This window comes from Paramisgurnus dabryanus, chromosome 10 (genome assembly GCF_030506205.2).
Source record: "Paramisgurnus dabryanus chromosome 10, PD_genome_1.1, whole genome shotgun sequence".
Lineage (NCBI taxonomy): Eukaryota > Metazoa > Chordata > Actinopteri > Cypriniformes > Cobitidae > Paramisgurnus > Paramisgurnus dabryanus.
Window position 1 is genome coordinate 543,697 of NC_133346.1, and position 18,802 is coordinate 562,498.

Genomic DNA, 18,802 nt, shown 5'->3' on the forward strand with positions numbered 1-18,802 from the left:
TGAGGTGTTTGTTCACATGCAGCTTTGCAAACGTTAGCCATGCTGTCAAGTTTTTTTCCAGTAGAGGATTTCCCCTGGCAATCCTTAATCACAGGCATTTGATTAGCAGAGCCTGAATACTACTGTCAGACTCTTAATTCATCTTTTAACAGTGTCATAACTTGTCTCATGTCTTTTTTCCCTTGGTTTATTTTTGTTAAATAAATAATGACATGGTGTGATATGTCAAGTGTTGTTATCCATCTGGTTTTCATTCTAAAACGCTTTACATGGCTTAATGTAGGCTTAAATGCCTGCATAGGCATGTCTGTATAGTATGCTTTATTAACAAGGTGTAGGCTAGACTATACTGAATCTTTAAATGCCAGTCTTAATGCATTAATTGGCACATTAAGTGTGTTAAGCACAATGCATCATATTAGGCCTGATCTGTTTGTCAATATAGAAGGCTGCTTTATTAATAATGTTACAGATTAGTCTTTCAATATCATGGTCTTGATGCATTAAGCATTTTCTTTATTTTAAGAGTAGTTCACATTCAAATAGCCTGCAAAAATACATCATCCCTGCAGCACTCTATGCCCATTTCAGTTTTAAAATAAAGTATTATCATGGTTTGAGAGTAATGTGTGGGAGAAACAATTAGACAAAAGATAACTTTAAATTGACTTTTTTACATTAATCTGTTCATTTTTAATTTTGATTTATAAAGATGCAAAATGTAATTAAATCTAAAAAATAAGTCAATATTTCATTTTTTTTTTCAAAACCTCTGATAATATCAGAAGGCCTTATAAGCCTAATGGAAATTTCCTGAACTGTGTGTTCACCTGACATATCAAGTCCCCATCACAACCACCCCACCCCCTGCGATAGCCAATAGGGGATGACAACAGCACCCCTCCCCCATTCACTCTCATGCAGTCACGCAGGTGCGACCTCCATTTTAGTTTAATTTTGATCAGAACTTGGAAAGACGAAACATCTCCCCGGAATATTTCTTTTTGATGGGAGCATCATGGACAAAAAAAGGTAAGAAATGTTATCGAAACCATGGTAAATTTTATAGTAGTAATATGATGAGGTAGATCAATTAAACAGATTAAATTAAAGCTTTAGGTAATTAGCAATTAGCAAGCGTGTTGGCAAGCGTGCTCATTATAATGATAGATAGAATGATAGTTTAACGAATGTAAATCGTCTTCACATAAATATGAAATTGATTTATGTTAACTCTTAATAATATGCTTGTTTTAAATCAATAACCGAACGTCACGTGTGTTCTGATTGTCAACATTAGGCTTGTTCGACTTCATGCGGCGCTGCAAGAACCGACAGCCGGATGACGTCAAAGTACCGCGAGAACGATTTGAGAAATCATACGAAGTGTAATTTCGTCTCGCTCTCGTGGCACTTTAACGTCATCCGCCTGTCAGTTCTAGCGGCACCGTAGGAAGTCGAACAAGCCTATTATGTCATAGCGCATGGAAAATAATCATAAATATTTCAAGTGTTGTGTGAGTCTATTGTTCATAATTGAAAACTTTAAACTAGAGATGGTTATTTTAGTTAAAAACTTCTTGATGTGGACTAATGTTAATTCGTCTGCGTCACCGTTTTTACACTGTTTACCATATAGACTACGTTACAAACGTTTATAATATTAGCAAAAATACATTGTTTAAAATGTCTAAGTGTTTCGCTTCAGTAAATGGTCTCTGTTGAGATATTCAGATGTTATAGGATCATAAATACAGTATTTTGAGACAGAATTGCGGATAACAACATGCTAAATAACAGGACTTCTCACCTTTGTTTTGATATCCCTGCTGAAAATAATAGCCAGCAGTTATGTGCCAAAGTAGAAAATAATAATAATAATAACATTGTGATGCATGCAGTGCAGTTTAGTGGCAAAAATATGTTATGTTTATGGTTGGTCACGGTTGGTCTGTGCATACATGTAAACAAGAGTTTTGTAGTTGTAACTGTACATGTGTAAAGATGTTGATTTTATTTTAAACAGCCCAAATAAAGTCAACAAAAGGATCAGCAGGTTTGAACGTCGCATCACAAGACTGAGAAAGCGTCATGGTGAATGTGCCAGGAGACAATCAGCTAGAGAAAAGGTGATTTTTTTTCATGCATGCAAATTGAAGTAGCCTTAATCGTTGCATGTTTTGTTTATGTAAAACATTTAGTTTTTATGATTATGTGAACATATGTACAAAACCTACATATTTGCCAAGACAGAAAATTAAAGTGCCCATATTATGACTGCTTTTCCACAAGTTAAATAGTTGTATGAGTTCCATAAAGCATGTTTCAAAAGTTGTTTGCTTGTAATAGCTTGTAGGAAAAGATTGTTACCCATCTCTAGTAGCCTCTGTTTCAGTGCATTTCAGATTGTGCCGTTTTGAGGTGGTCATTACATATTTATGAGCTGCTGCTCCTTTGATCACGCCCCACTACTAAGGTCATGTGTGCGTGCTCAGTGATATTGTGAGCAGTACAATACTGTGTTATTATTTTTATATATTAATATTAACGGTTTATGTTGCCAACAGACAAATCAAGCAAAAAAGTATCACTAAAAAGTACATTACAGGAGAAGAAACTCATGACACATAATGATTCCAGAGTAAATTATGATGTATCAGTCTCAACAATACACTCGTTTTCCCTGGACAATGCTAACATATTCCCGTTATAAAACATTTTCAAACGCATTATTTTTGCAAATGACAGAAATTTAGACCCGGCGGGGGATATATACTGCTTGTGGACCGCGTGCTAATTGCTAGAAGCTAGCGGGAGGTCCGGACCGTAAAGAAGAGACTTGGGGGTACGTTAGCCTCGTCAGAAAAGCCAGGTCAGTAAGGCCCGGTCACGGTTAGTTTGGCAAAACACTTTTAGTTTGGCAAAGCACTATTAGTAAACGGAATTTGACGAAACGGCTAGTTACGTCACTTCGGAGCTGAGTTTGAACTTGTGCAATCTGAGACTCAAGGCAGAGGACATTCAGAAACCTGTATCTCACTCAAAACAGCATGGATGGATTTTTTTCCAAGTTTGTATGTGTGTGGAAGCACCAGAGACACAAAATAACACCCCAAAACCCAGAAAAAGTGAGTTTTTCATAATATGGGCACTTTAAATATTCATATAAAATCAAATATTGCATCCCCTATTTACTTTTTAAAGCAAGTGAGGCTGCAAAGTAAAGTGAAAGAAAAACATTTTTTTGACTGCAGTTATAAATTAAATGAACTTATTTCAGGCAATGGAAACATCAAGTGTTGGCACCATCATGCCTCACCAGGACCCAGATGACCAGGTCCCATCTCCCCTCCAGCAGGACATACTTGACTTAAAATTGATGTGTAGAAAACGATCCTTGGTAAATTTGTGTGTTTTAAAAATACAAAGGTAATAGGTGTGTTTAAAAAGGCAATAATTTATGACACTTTCTGTCAATCTGATCAGCTGGATTCAAAGGGAAATATGGACAGTTCAATACCTTCAGATGTTACCAAGCCGTTTGGCAAAAAGTCACTGTCTACAAAGAAATCTGCGGTGAGTATTTGTCATAATGTCGCCAGAGACAACATAGCCGACATGCACCATAAAACACACATCAATTTGGTTTGGCTTTATGAGGATATTAACATCTGGTCAATTCATGCGTTTTCTCTGGTTGGATAGCTATCCAATCATAAAAAGACTGGGAGCCCGTTTCAGAAAGGTGGTGAAAACTAAGTATTTTAACCCTGAAATGAGGGAAACTCTTTGAGTTTTCCATTTCAAAACGGGAGGTTTGTTAAACCAGAGACAGCGGGGTAAGCCTGTTTCAGAAGAAGTAACTTGTACTCAGAGTTTCTTGTGGTCTCCTTCCCCAATTTAGCAGTAGGGGAGTTTGTATATCTTGTTAGTTTACTCAGTGTACTTAAAACTGTGCCCAATTAATGTACTGTTAATTTTTTGTTGTTTTTAATTTACAATGAAATTGCCAGTGCAAGTCATTTTAATATATTTTATATATTTAGTACAAAAAAGTCAACCTCAAAATTAAAACATTAAATAGCAATGACTTGTATAGCCAATTTCATGTACTTCGGTGCAAAGACTGTGTATGTCTAAAGGCCAATTTATACTTTTGCGTTAGGTGCGCGTTATAGGTACGCCGTAACATACGCATAGACGCGAACCCTGTCGCCGTAGTTTTCGCAGAACCTGACGTGCACCTCCTCAAAAATGTAACTACACGTCGAAACGACGCGGACCGCAAGATCTGTGATTGGTCGGCGTGAATGCATTGTGTTTCCTCCTACGCATTTCGGTGGTGTAACTGCAGAGCAACACAAACGCAGAAGTATAAATGCTCATGACGGCGTTGCTTACGTGCGTAGCGTCTGGCGTACCCTACGGCGTAACCCCGACGCAAAAGTATAAATTGGCTTTAAGATGTCATGTCCTTGAGGATCATGTAGATGATAATGTTGCATTCATTTGTAGGAGATACATTTGGGAGAGGATTTTGAGGCCCGAGTGGATTTTGTCTCATCCACGTGTATTTATTTGTGCAGGATTTTATTTTTCTTTGTAGTCATTTTACATATATAAATATCCTTACGTGACTAATATCAGCTTTTGTGGCTCTTACATCTGAACAGTTGCCTTTAGGTTTCTACATTTTAAACAAACTCGATATTAAACCAAGAATTAAAACTTTTGCTGCTCTGTAAAGCGCAATCTATTTATTAGGAGTAATAAATAGTGTTTTTGCGTTTTTTAGTAGAAGATCAGATTGTTATCCATTTTGCCAAGACGCATTTATGAGGCCAAATGTAAATGGAAGAGTTTGAACAAATCAGATAGCTATCCGATCAGAGAAAACTAGGGATGCTCCGATCGATCGGCCGCCGATCGGTATCGGCCAATAATGGCATTAAATGACTCGATCGGTGCTCGCTAAATCTGCCGATCTCATAAACCGATCTTTCTGTTTACTTTTGTCATCAAAAGGATCCTGAATGCGGCTGCAATTAAAGACATTTTTTACGTAGCGCGAGCATTTTTACAACCCTTTGCTCATATTTTCAGTACTTTTAGGAGACAAAAATCCTGATCGGAGCATCCCTAGAGAAAACTCATGAAGTGACTAGGTGTGAAAAGTCCCTTTGACAGTAGCATGCGATTCAGTAAGCTCAATCACTTTAAGTTTAATTTATATATATATATATATATATATATATATATATATATATATATATATATATATATATATATATATATATATATATATATATATATATATATATATATATATATATATATATTATATAAAAAAACATTGCTTGATATGTGCTAAATTTTAAACATTAGCTTTGTTACGTTGGTGTTGTTAATTTCTACACTGCTCTTATCCAGTATTTGCTGGGTGAAAACTTAGTCAGAGATGGAACATTGCTGGATAAAAATACATTTGATTATATTTATCTCTTTGTCCAGGACACAGACAGTGATGCAGATACAGAAATCCTAGAGTTGCCCAGTTCTTCTGTATCACCAGGAGCCTGTGATGTCCCAGACCTAAAGAGGACTGACAGTGTATTTGTAAGTTTCCCACACTCGTGTGTGCTGATCATTTTATCTTAAGTCTACATTTAGTCTACAGTATCTGTTGTATTCAGAGCTGCAACTATTGATTAGTCAAAAAGTCTAATACATTTTTATATATAATTCCTCAACAAATAATAAATGTAACACATTTATTATGTAATGTGCAGTAGTATTGGTCAGTCAAGTAGAAGTCACCGGTATCACTGCACAGCACACAACAACTTTGTTTTATCAAGATAGTTCGACAAAAGAAGTGTGTCTTTGGATGTAAGGAGAAGAAAATATTATTTAGTTTTCCCTTTGTTGAGACAACAGTGGATGCAAACACATCGAGATTTACGTTGCTTAAAATAGCGGATAAACAAACAACGATTAGATAGAGACGTCCTGCTGCCATTGTTGCTGCTGTTGTTCCTGTTGATCAATTACTGAATCGGTATCCGATTCTGGATCAAATATGTAAGGCTGCATCTGACTGTAAGCCATGGTTATTTAAAAAATAGTTTTTAAGTTTGTTTCCATCGACGTCACAGTGTAAGATTAGTTTCCAAATGCTGCGCATACTCGTAACTCTTTAGCTCCGCCCACCATACGCCTTCAAGTGTTCGTAAATGCTTTTCTAGTGAGTAAACTGATCTGCTTGTGCGCAATGTTAAAGAGGAACTCCTTCCCATTTTCCTTCCAGACGAGCCTTGTGTTTATAACTATAGGGCTCTATTTTAACTATCTAAACACATGGTCTAAAGGGCATGGCACAAGTGCACTTAAGGCGTGTCGGAATCCACTTTTGCTAGTTTAACAATGGGAAAAAATGGTTATACGCCTGGCACACAGTCTAAAAGGATTGTTCCTATTCCCTTAATGAGTAATGGGTGTGTTTTGGGCGTAATGTTCAATAAACCAATGAGAGTCTCATCTCCCATTCCCTTAACCTCTCGACGCGCACTAGCTCGGGGGCGGGATGATGTCAGTTTTTTTTAACGCTGCTAAAAATATCTATATAGCCTACTGTCTACAAACATTAATAATATTAACATTACTATACATCGTTTAAAAGGTCTACGGGTTTAGCATCAGTGTATGGTCTCTGTTTTGAGATACAGATGCTCTAGCATCGTAAATGTAGTATTTTGTGACAGAAATCCAGATGACAACATGCAAAATATAAACGGGACTTCTTACCTTTGTGTTGGTATAACGATCGCGAATTGAATCCAGTCTGTTTCAGATGTGTGAATTACTCTTTAAAACCATCTTATAGACTACATCCAATTACCATTTTTGTCCACAAATGCGTATAATTCGTGAAATATAGATTTATTGTCTATTGTTTACATCAGATTTCGCATGAACGTCTTGTAATAGAATATAATATCCAATCTGAGGACTATTTACATCGTAACACTGTATATAAGCTTACACTCGTGTTTAAACCTGCGTTCAAACTTTGTTTTACAAAGTAGGTGGGAGTATAATACATAATATCCAAACAGCGCTGTCAAATATTGTGATGTCATCTGACTCGCTTGTTCCTCCAATGACTTCATGGAAAATATTGATAGACAGTATGTGTAGCCAATTACATAACGAATCCAAAGATCTTTGTGTGACCTTTTATTTCCTGGTGTGGAAACTGCATTTTATATGCTAACATAAGGATAAGTAATAAGAACGAACGTGTATGCATGTAAACAAAAGACTTCTATGTTTGGGCTGACTGGCACTTAGAAAAGGCACTATTCTTCCGAAAACCCTTGCAAGAATGACCTCAAACATGAAACATCTTTACAACTTTAGACTTGTGGCTATGGCATCATTGCATTTCTAGGTTTCACACACATATTTATCATTAAAGGGATACTCCATCTTTTTGTCTTATTAAACTATGTTATTACCTTATCTAAGAAGAGTTGATACATCCCTCTATCATCTTAGTGCGTGCACTTAATTGCTGTTGCGTGCGGTGACACTTTGATAGCACTTAGCTTAGCCCAGTTCATTCCATTCACTGGTACCAAACAGAGATGAAGTTAGAAATGACCAAACACATCAACATTTTCCCTATTTAAAACGAGTAGTTATACAACCTAGTATGGTGGCACAAAATAAAACCTTGTGCTTTTTTAAGCGGGTTAAAAAGGATAACTATAACGTATGGCGGAATAGCTTTTTTGGGAGTACTTCGACTTGGCGCAGTAAAAAGTCACGCCTGAAAAATTTGCTCCCCTTCTCCCTTTCATAAGGAGAGCGAGAGTTTTACTGCGCCAAGTCGAAGCACTAGAAGGTTGTATAACTACTCGTTTTAAATAGGGAAAACGTTGATGTGTTTGTCATTTCTAACTTCATCTCTGTTTGGTACCAGTGAATGAACTGAGCTAAGCTAAGTGTTACCAAAGTGTCGCCGTGCGCCACAGCAAAAGAAAATCCGTGTTTTCGTCTCGTTTATGAATATTACTAACCCACTCGTTAAATAACAAAGTCAATATTGCGCCATTGACTTTAGACCAGGTTTTAGTTGGTCAATGGTGTAGCCTATTTTAGTTTTATCAAAATAACAATGCACCAACAATGTGCCTGAACACACCTCGTTTTCAGACCAGCACATCCATGGGCGCAAGAGATTTCTATTGTTCTATTTAAACACTGTGGCGCTGGACGTGAAAATGATAACTTTGTCTGAAACCAGCAAAAAACACTAGCATTGCATTGTATGGGGCCCTAGGTTTGTAAAAAAATGAAGGTACAAACTGTTTTATTGTAAATTTTATAGGCTGCTTTTATTTGAATTATATAAATAAACTCTGAACTCACAATGGACTCTACATACAGAGATCCAGTTTAATTATTTTAAACTTAAACTATGTTATTTATTTACAGCTTACCAAGAAATCATTAGGGATCAGTTCCACTTCAGATGACTCAATTAGCAGCATTGACAACAGTGAAGACGAGTATGTGCCTGAATCAGAGAGCAGTTGTGAAGAATCTGAAGACAGCCTTCCACAGCCTTTGTCCAGTCCCTCATCTACCAATGTGCCATTAGGTGACAATGTTGATTCTTCCTCATCTTCCATGAATGCAGACAAGGAATGTTCCCCACTTGAAGTTAAGGAGACAATGACTCATTCAGATAATGACTGCAGTAGTGAGGTTTCTGTAATGAAACTGAAAAAGACTGCATATGGCCAAAGAATGTACAACAAAAAGCATTATTGCTTTTATTGTTACAAACCATTCTGCAAAATGGCAAGACACTTGGCCCAAGTTCATAAAAATGAGGTCGATGTAGCAAAAGCTCTTTCTTATCCAAAGGGGTCTAAAGAAAGGAAGATTAATTTGGATCTTTTGAGGAATAAAGGGAACCGTGTACACAACACAAATGTTCTAAAAGCTGGCAAAGGAGTGTTGGTGCCACGTCAACAATCCACTGCTAAATACGTGAATTTTAAGGACTACTTGCACTGTTTGAATTGCCAAGGGCTGTTCAGGCGAAAAGCACTTTGGAGGCATATGTCAAGGTGTAACCTAGCCAAGAAGTGCCAGGTCACAAAACCAGGTAGATCCAGAGTTCAAGCACTCTGTGCTTATGCAGAGCCTGTTCCTGAAGGAGTAACAAAAAAATTATGGAAACTGATCAGTGACATGAAGCAAGATGAAGTAACGCACGTGGTTAAAAGTGATGCATGCATCATCAAGTTTGGAGAACACTTGTGCAACAAAATGGGGAACGACAAAACCAAGCATGAATACATCAGAACTAAAATGCGTGAGGCTGGAAGGCTGTTGGTATCTGCTAGAAAAGTTGGAAAACTGCAGAGTATTAAAGACTTTTTCATACCCAAAAACTTCTATGATGTTATTAAGGCCGTTAAAGATACAGCGGGATACCGAGAAGAAGATGAGGTCTTTGCAATTCCGTCTTTGGCGTTAAAACTGGGGCACAACCTAAAAAAAATGGCAGATATTGCAGAATGTGAAGCAATGATTGCAGGAGATGAAAACATTGTCCAAAAGGTAAAAATGTTTAAGAAAATGTATACCACAAAATGGAATGAATTGGTGTCAGCCTCAGCCTTGAAGACACTTAATGAAGCAAAATGGAACACTCCAGAGCTTCTTCCTTTTACTGAGGATGTTAAGAAAATGCACATCCATCTCAGCAAGCAAACTAAACTGTACCAAGAAAAGCTAAAACTTGAGAAAAGTCAAAAGAACTGGTCAAATCTTGCTCAAGTGACTCTGTGTGATGTAATGGTGTTTAATCGCAGGAGAGCAGGAGAAGTTTCGAAAATGAAGTTGAATTCATATCTTCTCCGAAACACATCTGTTTTGCATTCTGATGTCGCGGTTGCTTTATCTAAAGTTGAGCAGAAGCTCTGTCAGCATTTCCAACGTGTTGAAATTAGAGGCAAGCGAGACAGAAAGGTGCCAATACTCCTGACCCCAAGTATGCTGGACTCCATGGAGCTACTTGTAAAGAATCGTCAAGCATGTGGTGTACATGATGAAAATCTTTTTTTTTTCGCAAAACCCATGACTGAGACATCATACTACAAAGGCACGGATTGCATCAGGAAGGTTGCCTACCAGTGTGGAGCTGAACGTCCAAAGACTCTAAAAACCACAAAGCTGCGGAAACACATTGCAACACTTTCTACAGTGCTTAATCTGAGAGATACTGATATGGACCAATTGGCAGATTTTATGGGACATGATATAAGAGTTCATAGAAACTTTTACCGACTGCCTGAAGGGACGTTACAACTAGCAAAGATCAGCAAGGTGCTGATGGCCCTTGAACAGGGAAGGGTATCAGAATTCAAGGGGAAAAACCTTGATGAAATTAACCTTGATCCTAATGGTAATAACACATATGTACAAGAGCAAAATTTCTGTATTGTTCAGTAACATCTCTTTTGTGCAACTTTATACGGTGCATTAAAACAAATGTTTTTGTATAATTTTTTGCAGAGAAAGTGAATGTAGAGACTGATGTTTCTGAAACTGATGTTTCTGAAACTGAGGATGAAGAAAGTGAGGGTGAGATGCCACAGCCAAAAAAACGACGTCGGTCCTCTTCAACATCTATAGGTATGGTCCTCTGTGATTTTATGTAAATTCCTGCATTAACAAGTAACCTATTATGTGTTTGCTTTGGTTGGGTTTAAGAATAAAGATTTAGATTTTGCTCTTGTATTATAAAAATCTCTGTGGCTGTCCCTGATATGCTCATTTGACCTAAAACAGGTTTGCAGCCGTTACAAAGCAGGTAAGGAACTTGATCTCATTCTCACTCAAGCTGTGCCCCTAGAATGCCTAATGGTCACTGATGGTTACGCCTCTGAACATGGTTTCATTCAGTTCATTGTGTGCCTCCTGGAACAGTCCTCTGTTCCTTCACTACTGGTTTTTCTACTGCAACCTGCCTTCCACCCACTTTTCACTGGTCACCTCCACTCTACCTATTGAACATTTTCCTCACTAAAGGTTAATGATGCCACACAATCTCTCTGCCCTACACTAAGCTTATGTCTGGACAGGCTGTGTCCTCTCTCCACCAAACCTGCTCCCTCAAACCAACCTCACCCATGAATGAATAATATAATCTTAAAGTTGCATACTGATCTTGGAGCTGCAGAGAGAACATGTCAGAAAACTTAAACCCTTCACTCCTACCTTGCTTCTCATCCAGCATTAGTGCTGAAAAAATGGCTTTCTACAATGATGTACCAAAACCACTGACCTCTCAGTTGATCTGTTTGCTTCTTTCTTGACTGAAAAAAGTGGCACCCATTAGTAAGCAGTTCTTAAAGCTACTCTGGGACAACTTTTCTTCCCCATCAACTGCGTATCACTTTGATCATTCGCTCATTGACTTGGCCATACTACTGCTTGTCTGCTGGACCCCATTCTTACTACCCATCACCTAAGCCATAACATTTATCATTGTATCAGCAATCACACTTCTATATTTCAATAGCTTTTGGAACATTTCCTACCGTGTTCAAACTGGCTTTGGTAACTCCCCTGCTCGGAAAAAACCCAGTCCCTTTCCCTTAGTCCTGCTGAAGTTGAGAAATATCATCTAGTTTCACTATTCCCATTTCCCATTATCTGAGGCTATCAAAAGATTGGTTTTCAAACAGGTCTATGAATTCCTCTCTCAGAATGGTGACCTGAATTCAAATCTGTTGCAAGAAACCTGGGTGTCATGACTGACTGACCAGTTGTCCTTCTCTGACCACGTCAATATACCAGCCAACTCAGGCCACAGCCATTGGAACTTCCCATGGTTATCTCTCTGCTTGACTACGACAGTGCCCTTGCTTTGGTCTTTCTTAGTAGGCCATTGTTAGATTTTACTTTAGGGATGTTCCGATACTATTTTTCTCTTCCAGATATGTGGGCTCAGGGCATCGACCGATACAGAGTACTGATCCGATACCTAGGTGTGCATATCAGTATAATATACAGCTATACGTACTACTAGCCCTGTATGAATTGATATAATTAATTTATGGTGTGCTTTAGACTTATTCCTGTATAAAACATGAACAAATACATACAGTGAACTTTTATTACAGTATTTTTATTATCTGAAAGACATTAATATTATTTATTTTTCCTGAGAGAAAACAAGCCACAAATCTAACACTGTAAACTGAAAGGTTATTTTAGTTTTAGAATATAACTGTATAAAACAGTGCAACAAATAAGCAATAAAAAAATTATATGAATAATATAACACAATAATCTTCAATAAATTCAATAAATAACCTTAACAACTAATACTTTGTTCTTTTCTCAAAATTCTTTTCAAATAAAAAATATTCCCCTTCAATAGAAAAATGTATCCCACCTTTACTATCTGAGCATATTTACAGTTCAAACCTTCTCAGTGAACTATGAGGCAAAATAATAGTTAATTAATCGTAATCTATGTCAATGTTAAATTAACCGAGGTTTTGATTTTAGGTCAAATCGTCCATCCCTAAATGGTCTTGGCTAGTACAACCTGTATTTAATTGTTTACTTTTTACAATAGTCAAAATCTTTTTTGTGTCCTTCAGCGGAATCTTCAGTTGGCACCAAGTCTTTGAGGGAAATGCCACAGCAAGAGAAGCAATGTCAGTCCCCTTCAACATCTACAGGTAAAGTCAAACCTGTGCTCTGGAAATGAACTTGCCTGAAATCATCATTATTGAAGCTTTTGGTTACAGTACGGCTTAATTTTAAAGTGTTTGTTTTCTCTTTCAGAAGAAAATTCATTTGCCCGCAAGTCGGCAAAGGAGAGAGCGACGACTTCAAACTCAGGTAAACAGTCAGGACTGCACTGCACTGCTAATTGCTGACTTGCCTAATTAAAGTTAATGCCCCTATTATTGTATTTGAAAGGCTCCTAATTTTGTTTTAGAGGTTTACATGCATCCAAAGTCAAAAAACACTTTTCTCATGCATTGTATATCACCACATTGTTCAATATTTTTCAAAGGACTCTGTAAATGAAGATGGCCCAGTCTGTTGTGATTGGTTATCCACACAAATGAGAACTAAAAATTTAATCTCATAGGCCTCAATAGCAGGGCTTTGAACCAGAATTTTTTCCCAATTGGTTAGTTCCGAACACAAACAGTATTTTAACGTTTCCGGTTTTCGGTTCAACCCTAAAGTTGGCGTTCCTGAACCGGTTAGAACAAAAAAATTAAGTTCCCGAACCGGTTAATAACGTTCCATGTCAGCTGTGGGACTAAATAAGTAGGCTGATCATTAAGGACATTTAATTTAAATTATTAGTCTACATAATTTTCCTTAAGTCTCTATCTTGTCATCAAACATTAAAAAAGGCTACATTATGTAAGCGGCATAACTGTAATTCTGACATGCCTACATTCGTTGAGTGCACTTAAACACGCACACACACATAGATGGAGGACGAATGCCAAATGTCGCTTTGGGAAGAAGATGGAGCATAAACAGTCGCTCCACATGAAGTGAAAATTAAGTTGTTTTTCAGTGCTATATTCGCCACTTATTTTAATGGACTACACGCAGTGGTTCCCAATCCTGGTCCTCGAGGCCCCCCTGCCAGAAAGTTTTAGATGTTTCCTTATTTAACATACCTGATTTAACTCATCAGCTCGTTAGGGAGACATGTTTACCATTTTTTAAGGAGGTTGATAAGTTGAATCAGGTGTTTTAAATAAGGAGACATCTAAAACTTTCTGTGCCTCGAGGACCAGGATTGGGAAACACTGGACTACAGTATGAGATACAGTAGAGCAACTCCCTCTCAAGTTTATACATCAAGAGATCTGATCTTTGAAGGGCATAGGCAAATCATCAACTTTCACCCTATTTAAATTTGTGTATTAATCCGCGAATCACATGCAAGCTGAACTGTGGGTCGTGATCTGTATGGAATGGATCCGTTACACCACTAATTAGTTTTAAAACAAACATCTTGAGAGACTTGGTAGCCTACAATATTTACCTCTTATGATTGAGCATTAGAGACTTGGGCTTGATTATGCTACTTTAGTGTTTCCCACAGGATTTTTAGAGACTGTGGTGGTGATGACGTCACACGCCGATTAGCATATATGTGGCGTCATTGCGTCGTGTTTTACCATGTGATCTGTCACATTATATTGCATTTAACAAAACTGGATGCTATTTTTACAGATTATTTGTTCTGTTGTCTATGAAATAGTGACTTAACACAACCTAGTAACGTCCCACGACCCAGTAACTACTTGTTTAATCAAATCAGCTCTTTAACTGCTGCTAAAAACGCGCAAAATCATCATACATTTACATTGAGGCTGTACTGATGTTGCTCTTCTCATCGGTGTTGTTGCGTTTTGAGCGCTTTTTTATTTTAAATACGATTGGTAGTTTTATTGTATGCAAATACAGAAATATGAGAGAATACACGGTTGCTGTTACTACAGAACACGTGCATATGCATCATAGGTAGGAAGAGATCTTGGACACAGACTCACACCAGAATGGGTATGTGTGGTAATGCTAACCTTTTGTTAAGTCACTCATGATGAACTCGATCAGCCATCTTCTCTGTCAGTAATATCTGTGAACGTTGAAGTTTATGCAAAAAAGAAAGTACACGCGGGAGGAACGCGGAGTTAAAATACTTTTCACTGTTATGTGAGAGAGGCGCGCTGCATGCAACAGGGGAGGAGCGTGTGCTGCTGAGGCGCTGAACACAACGAGAGGGAAACACTGTACTTGCTGGTGGCAAGCTTCTCAATTCTCTGAGTCGGCAACGACCGGAAGTGAACTTCCACAAGTCATTACACAGAAATCTTGTCAAAGAACGGAAAAAATTACGTTATTAACCGGTTACCACTATTTTCAATAAACGTTTCTGTTCCGGAACATATATATTTTTAAAGTTTCTGGTTTCGTTTCTGTTCCTTGCAATACATTAAAAGTTTCTGGTTTTCGTTTTCGTTCTGTGAACCGGTTCAAAGCCTTGCTCAATAGTAACGTCTGGTACTCCCCTACTTGGTATTGACTGCCGATGTCCTAGTGTACATTACCCCTGTACTGTACTCTACATTCAGTTTTTTTAAAGTAAAGCAAAAGATTGTCTTTCTTATAAGTTGAGGTAAAATTATTATCTTTCTTGAAAGTTGATGTAAAATTATTTTCATTTTTAGGTTTGTCAAAATGCCCCAAAAGAAAGTGGACAGAAGAGGAGGTGAAGGCAGTTGAAAACAAACTTTTAGACTGCATCACATCTGGCAGGTTACCAGGGATAAGACAGTGTGAAGACTGCATCAGGTCAGCGCCGGAATTGCTTAAAAACAGAACCTGGAAATCAGTGAAGTTTTATGTCAAGAACCGAATAACAGCATTCAGGAGAGAGTGTGAGAAAAGAAAGAAAATGTAATGTCTCAGGTCAGATTATTCCTTTTTTTTTCAGGGAAATCAAGCACTTTTAAGTTCTAAGAAAAGTTTTTGTACTTGCATTCGTACAATTAGTTCTGTGTTTGCACTTATATTCGTGCGATGAGATCTGTGTTTGCACTTGCATTCGTACGATGAGATATCTGTGATTGCACTTTTATTCGTACGTTGAGTTTTCTAAGAGAAGTTTTTGTACTTGTATTCGTACGATGAGATTTCTAAATTTTTGCACTTTTATTTGTACGATGAGTTTTCTAAGAGAAGTTTTTGCACACTTATTCGTACGATGAGATATCTGTGTTTGCACTTTTATTCGTACGTTGAGTTTTCTAAGAAAAGTTTTTGTACTTGTATTCGTACGATGAGATTTCTAAGAGAAGTTTTTGCACACTTATTCGTATGATGAGATATCTGTGTTTGCACTTTTATTCGTACGTTGAGTTTTCTAAGAAAAGTTTTTGTACTTGTATTCGTACGATGAGATTTCTAAGAGAAGTTTTTGCACACTTATTCGTACGATGAGATATCTGTGTTTGGACTTATATTCATACGATGAGATCTATGTTTGCACTTGTATTCGTACGATGAGATTTCTAAGTTTTTGCAGTTTTCTAAGAGAAGTTTTTGTACTTCGAAATCTCATCGTACGAATACAAGTACAAGAACTTTTCTTAAAAAACTCAACGTATAAAGAAAAGTTTTTGTACTTGCATTCGTACAATTAGTTCTGTGTTTGCACTTATATTCGTGCGATGAGATCTGTGTTTGCACTTGCATTCGTACAATGAGATATCTGTGATTGCACTTTTATTCGTACGTTGAGTTTTCTAAGAGAAGTTTTTGTACTTGTATTCGTATGATGAGATTTCTACATTTTTGCACTTTTATTTGTACGATGAGTTTTCTAAGAAGTTTTTGCACACTTATTCGTACGATGAGATATCTGTGTTTGGACTTGTATTCGTACGATGAGATTTCTAAGAGAAGTTTTTGCACACTTATTTGTACGATGAGATATCTGTGTTTGCACTGTTATTCGTACGTTGAGTTTTCTAAGAGAAGTTTTTGTACTTGTATTCGTACGATGAGATTTCTAAGAGAAGATTTTGCACACTTATTCGTATGATGAGATATCTGTGTTTGGACTTATATTCATACGATGAGATCTATGTTTGCACTTGTATTCGTACGATGAGATTTCTAAGTTTTTGCAGTTTTCTAAGAGAAGTTTTTGTACTTCAAAATCTCATCGTACGAATACAAGTACAAGAACTTTTCTTAGAAAACTCATCGTACAAATAAAAGTCCAAAAATGTAGAAATCTCATTGTACGAATAATTTTTTTTTCCACTTTTATTTGTACAATGTGTTTTCTAAGAGAAGTTTTTGTACTTGTATAAGTACAATTAGTTCTGTGTTTGCACTTATATTTGTGCAATGAGATCTTTGTTTGCACTTGTATTCGTACGATGAGATATCTGTGTTTGCACTTGTATTCGTACAGTGAGACATCTGTGTTTGCACTTGTATTCGTACGATGAGATATCTAAGTGTGATAAATAAAAGAAGTACTTTTTTTCCAAATGACAATTTATTTGAATGCAATTTATTTTATTTGAAATTTAATCTATTTGCAATACATTTGTGATAAGTGGTAGCTAGGGTTTCCAACTTCACAAAGAAAAAATATGGGACAATTGTGTATAATATACTTAAATACTTGAAATGTAGATTTAACATGGACGGCTTTTGGTACTTGACACTTTGTTGTGTTTTCTTACATGGCTAGATGTTGGACTCATGAAAAAGAAGCACCTTATTTGTATCTGTAAAACAATTTTTTCAAAGATAAATAAACATTAACATCTTTACAGAATAAAACCACAAAATAACAGCATCATGCAAAGCATTCAAAGCACCAAAATCTAAAGAAATGTTTAATGTTAATTTATCTTTGAAAAAACTGTTGCCAGTAAATAACAATCTTTTAAATCTACAGCAAGTTACTGGCAAACAGCTGCATAACTCAGCAAATGTTACAGTGTTAGCAGGGAGCACCTGTTGACCTGTATCAGGATACTGATTTAAGAAGCTTGAGGTGAGGTCCCCATTGTTAACCTTTTTAACACACACAGTGACGTCATTCATTTGCATATCAAAACATTACATCATAGGTCCCCTGGAGGGAATTCTACCTGACTGGGTCCCCAGCAGTTTGTTAAATGTCAGGTCAGCCTTCTGGGGGTCAGGCTCAAATTTACAAGTGATGGCTGTTATAACGACTGTAAATGTAGTGTGGACCAGTTTCTACCTTGTCTGTAGACCCCTCAGAAAGGGTGGTTCCCACCAGGCAGCATTATGTCATGTGTCCCCACCCAGTAGTAAAAGCAAGTATGTGTGTGTGTGTGTGTGTGTGTGTGTGTGTGTGTGTGTGTGTGTGTGTGTGTGTGTGTGTGTGTGTGTGTGTGTGTGTGTGTGTGTGTGTGTGTGTGTATGTGTGTGTGTGTGTGTGTGCGTGCGTGCGTGCGTGTGTGCGTGTGTGCGTGCGTGCGTGTGTGCGTGTGTGCGTGTGTGAGAGAGAGATTTCAGAGTTCTTCACAGCAGTAGAATTGGAGATGACAGTCTCAGATTGCACACACAACTTTACTATTTAAACTCTATGAATGACATATTTAAGATCTTGAACCTTTGTACTCTGAGCTCGGGGCGATTCGAAAACATTCCACGACTCTTACCCAAACATCAACCCTAGACATGACCTCCAGTGAACCCTGACATTCACATGAACTCACAGGTCAGCTGCTGTGTTTCCAATGGAACACACACACACATGTTGGCATTTGTTGTTTATGGGGACAATCCCATACACGCAATGTATTTTCTACTGTACAAACTGTTATATTCTAATCCCCTTACCTACCCCAATCCCTAACCCCAATGTCACAAAAACCTGTTGGCAGTCATAAATCTATGAAAAACGACCATTTAGTATGATTTTTAGCTGTTCAGTTTATGGGAACGCTTCCTGTGTCCCCGTAAACCATGGTTATAGCGTAGTAAACATGTCATTATACACTATTCATGTCCCCGTAAACCACATATACCAACACGCACACACACACACACACACACACACACGCACGCACACACACACACACACACACACACACACACACACACACACACACACACACACACACACGTGCACAGCCTCAACATAAACAATAAGAGAAACATTAAATAATGATTT

At 37.4% G+C, this 18,802-nt stretch overlaps 1 protein-coding gene across 1 annotated transcript; it reads left to right on the forward strand.

The window, feature by feature from the left end:
- Positions 1-2,008: 2,008 nt before the first annotated feature.
- On the forward strand, positions 2,009-18,052 carry LOC135745966 (uncharacterized). The gene is made up of 9 exons (XM_065264450.2): positions 2,009-2,129; positions 3,281-3,400; positions 3,487-3,576; positions 5,512-5,616; positions 8,500-10,483; positions 10,594-10,713; positions 12,693-12,773; positions 12,880-12,936; positions 15,303-18,052. Exons 2-9 carry the CDS (start codon positions 3,284-3,286, stop codon positions 15,533-15,535), a joined length of 2,787 nt encoding a protein of 928 aa, XP_065120522.2. The 5' UTR covers positions 2,009-2,129; positions 3,281-3,283; the 3' UTR covers positions 15,536-18,052.
- The last annotated feature ends 750 nt before the right edge of the window (positions 18,053-18,802 follow it).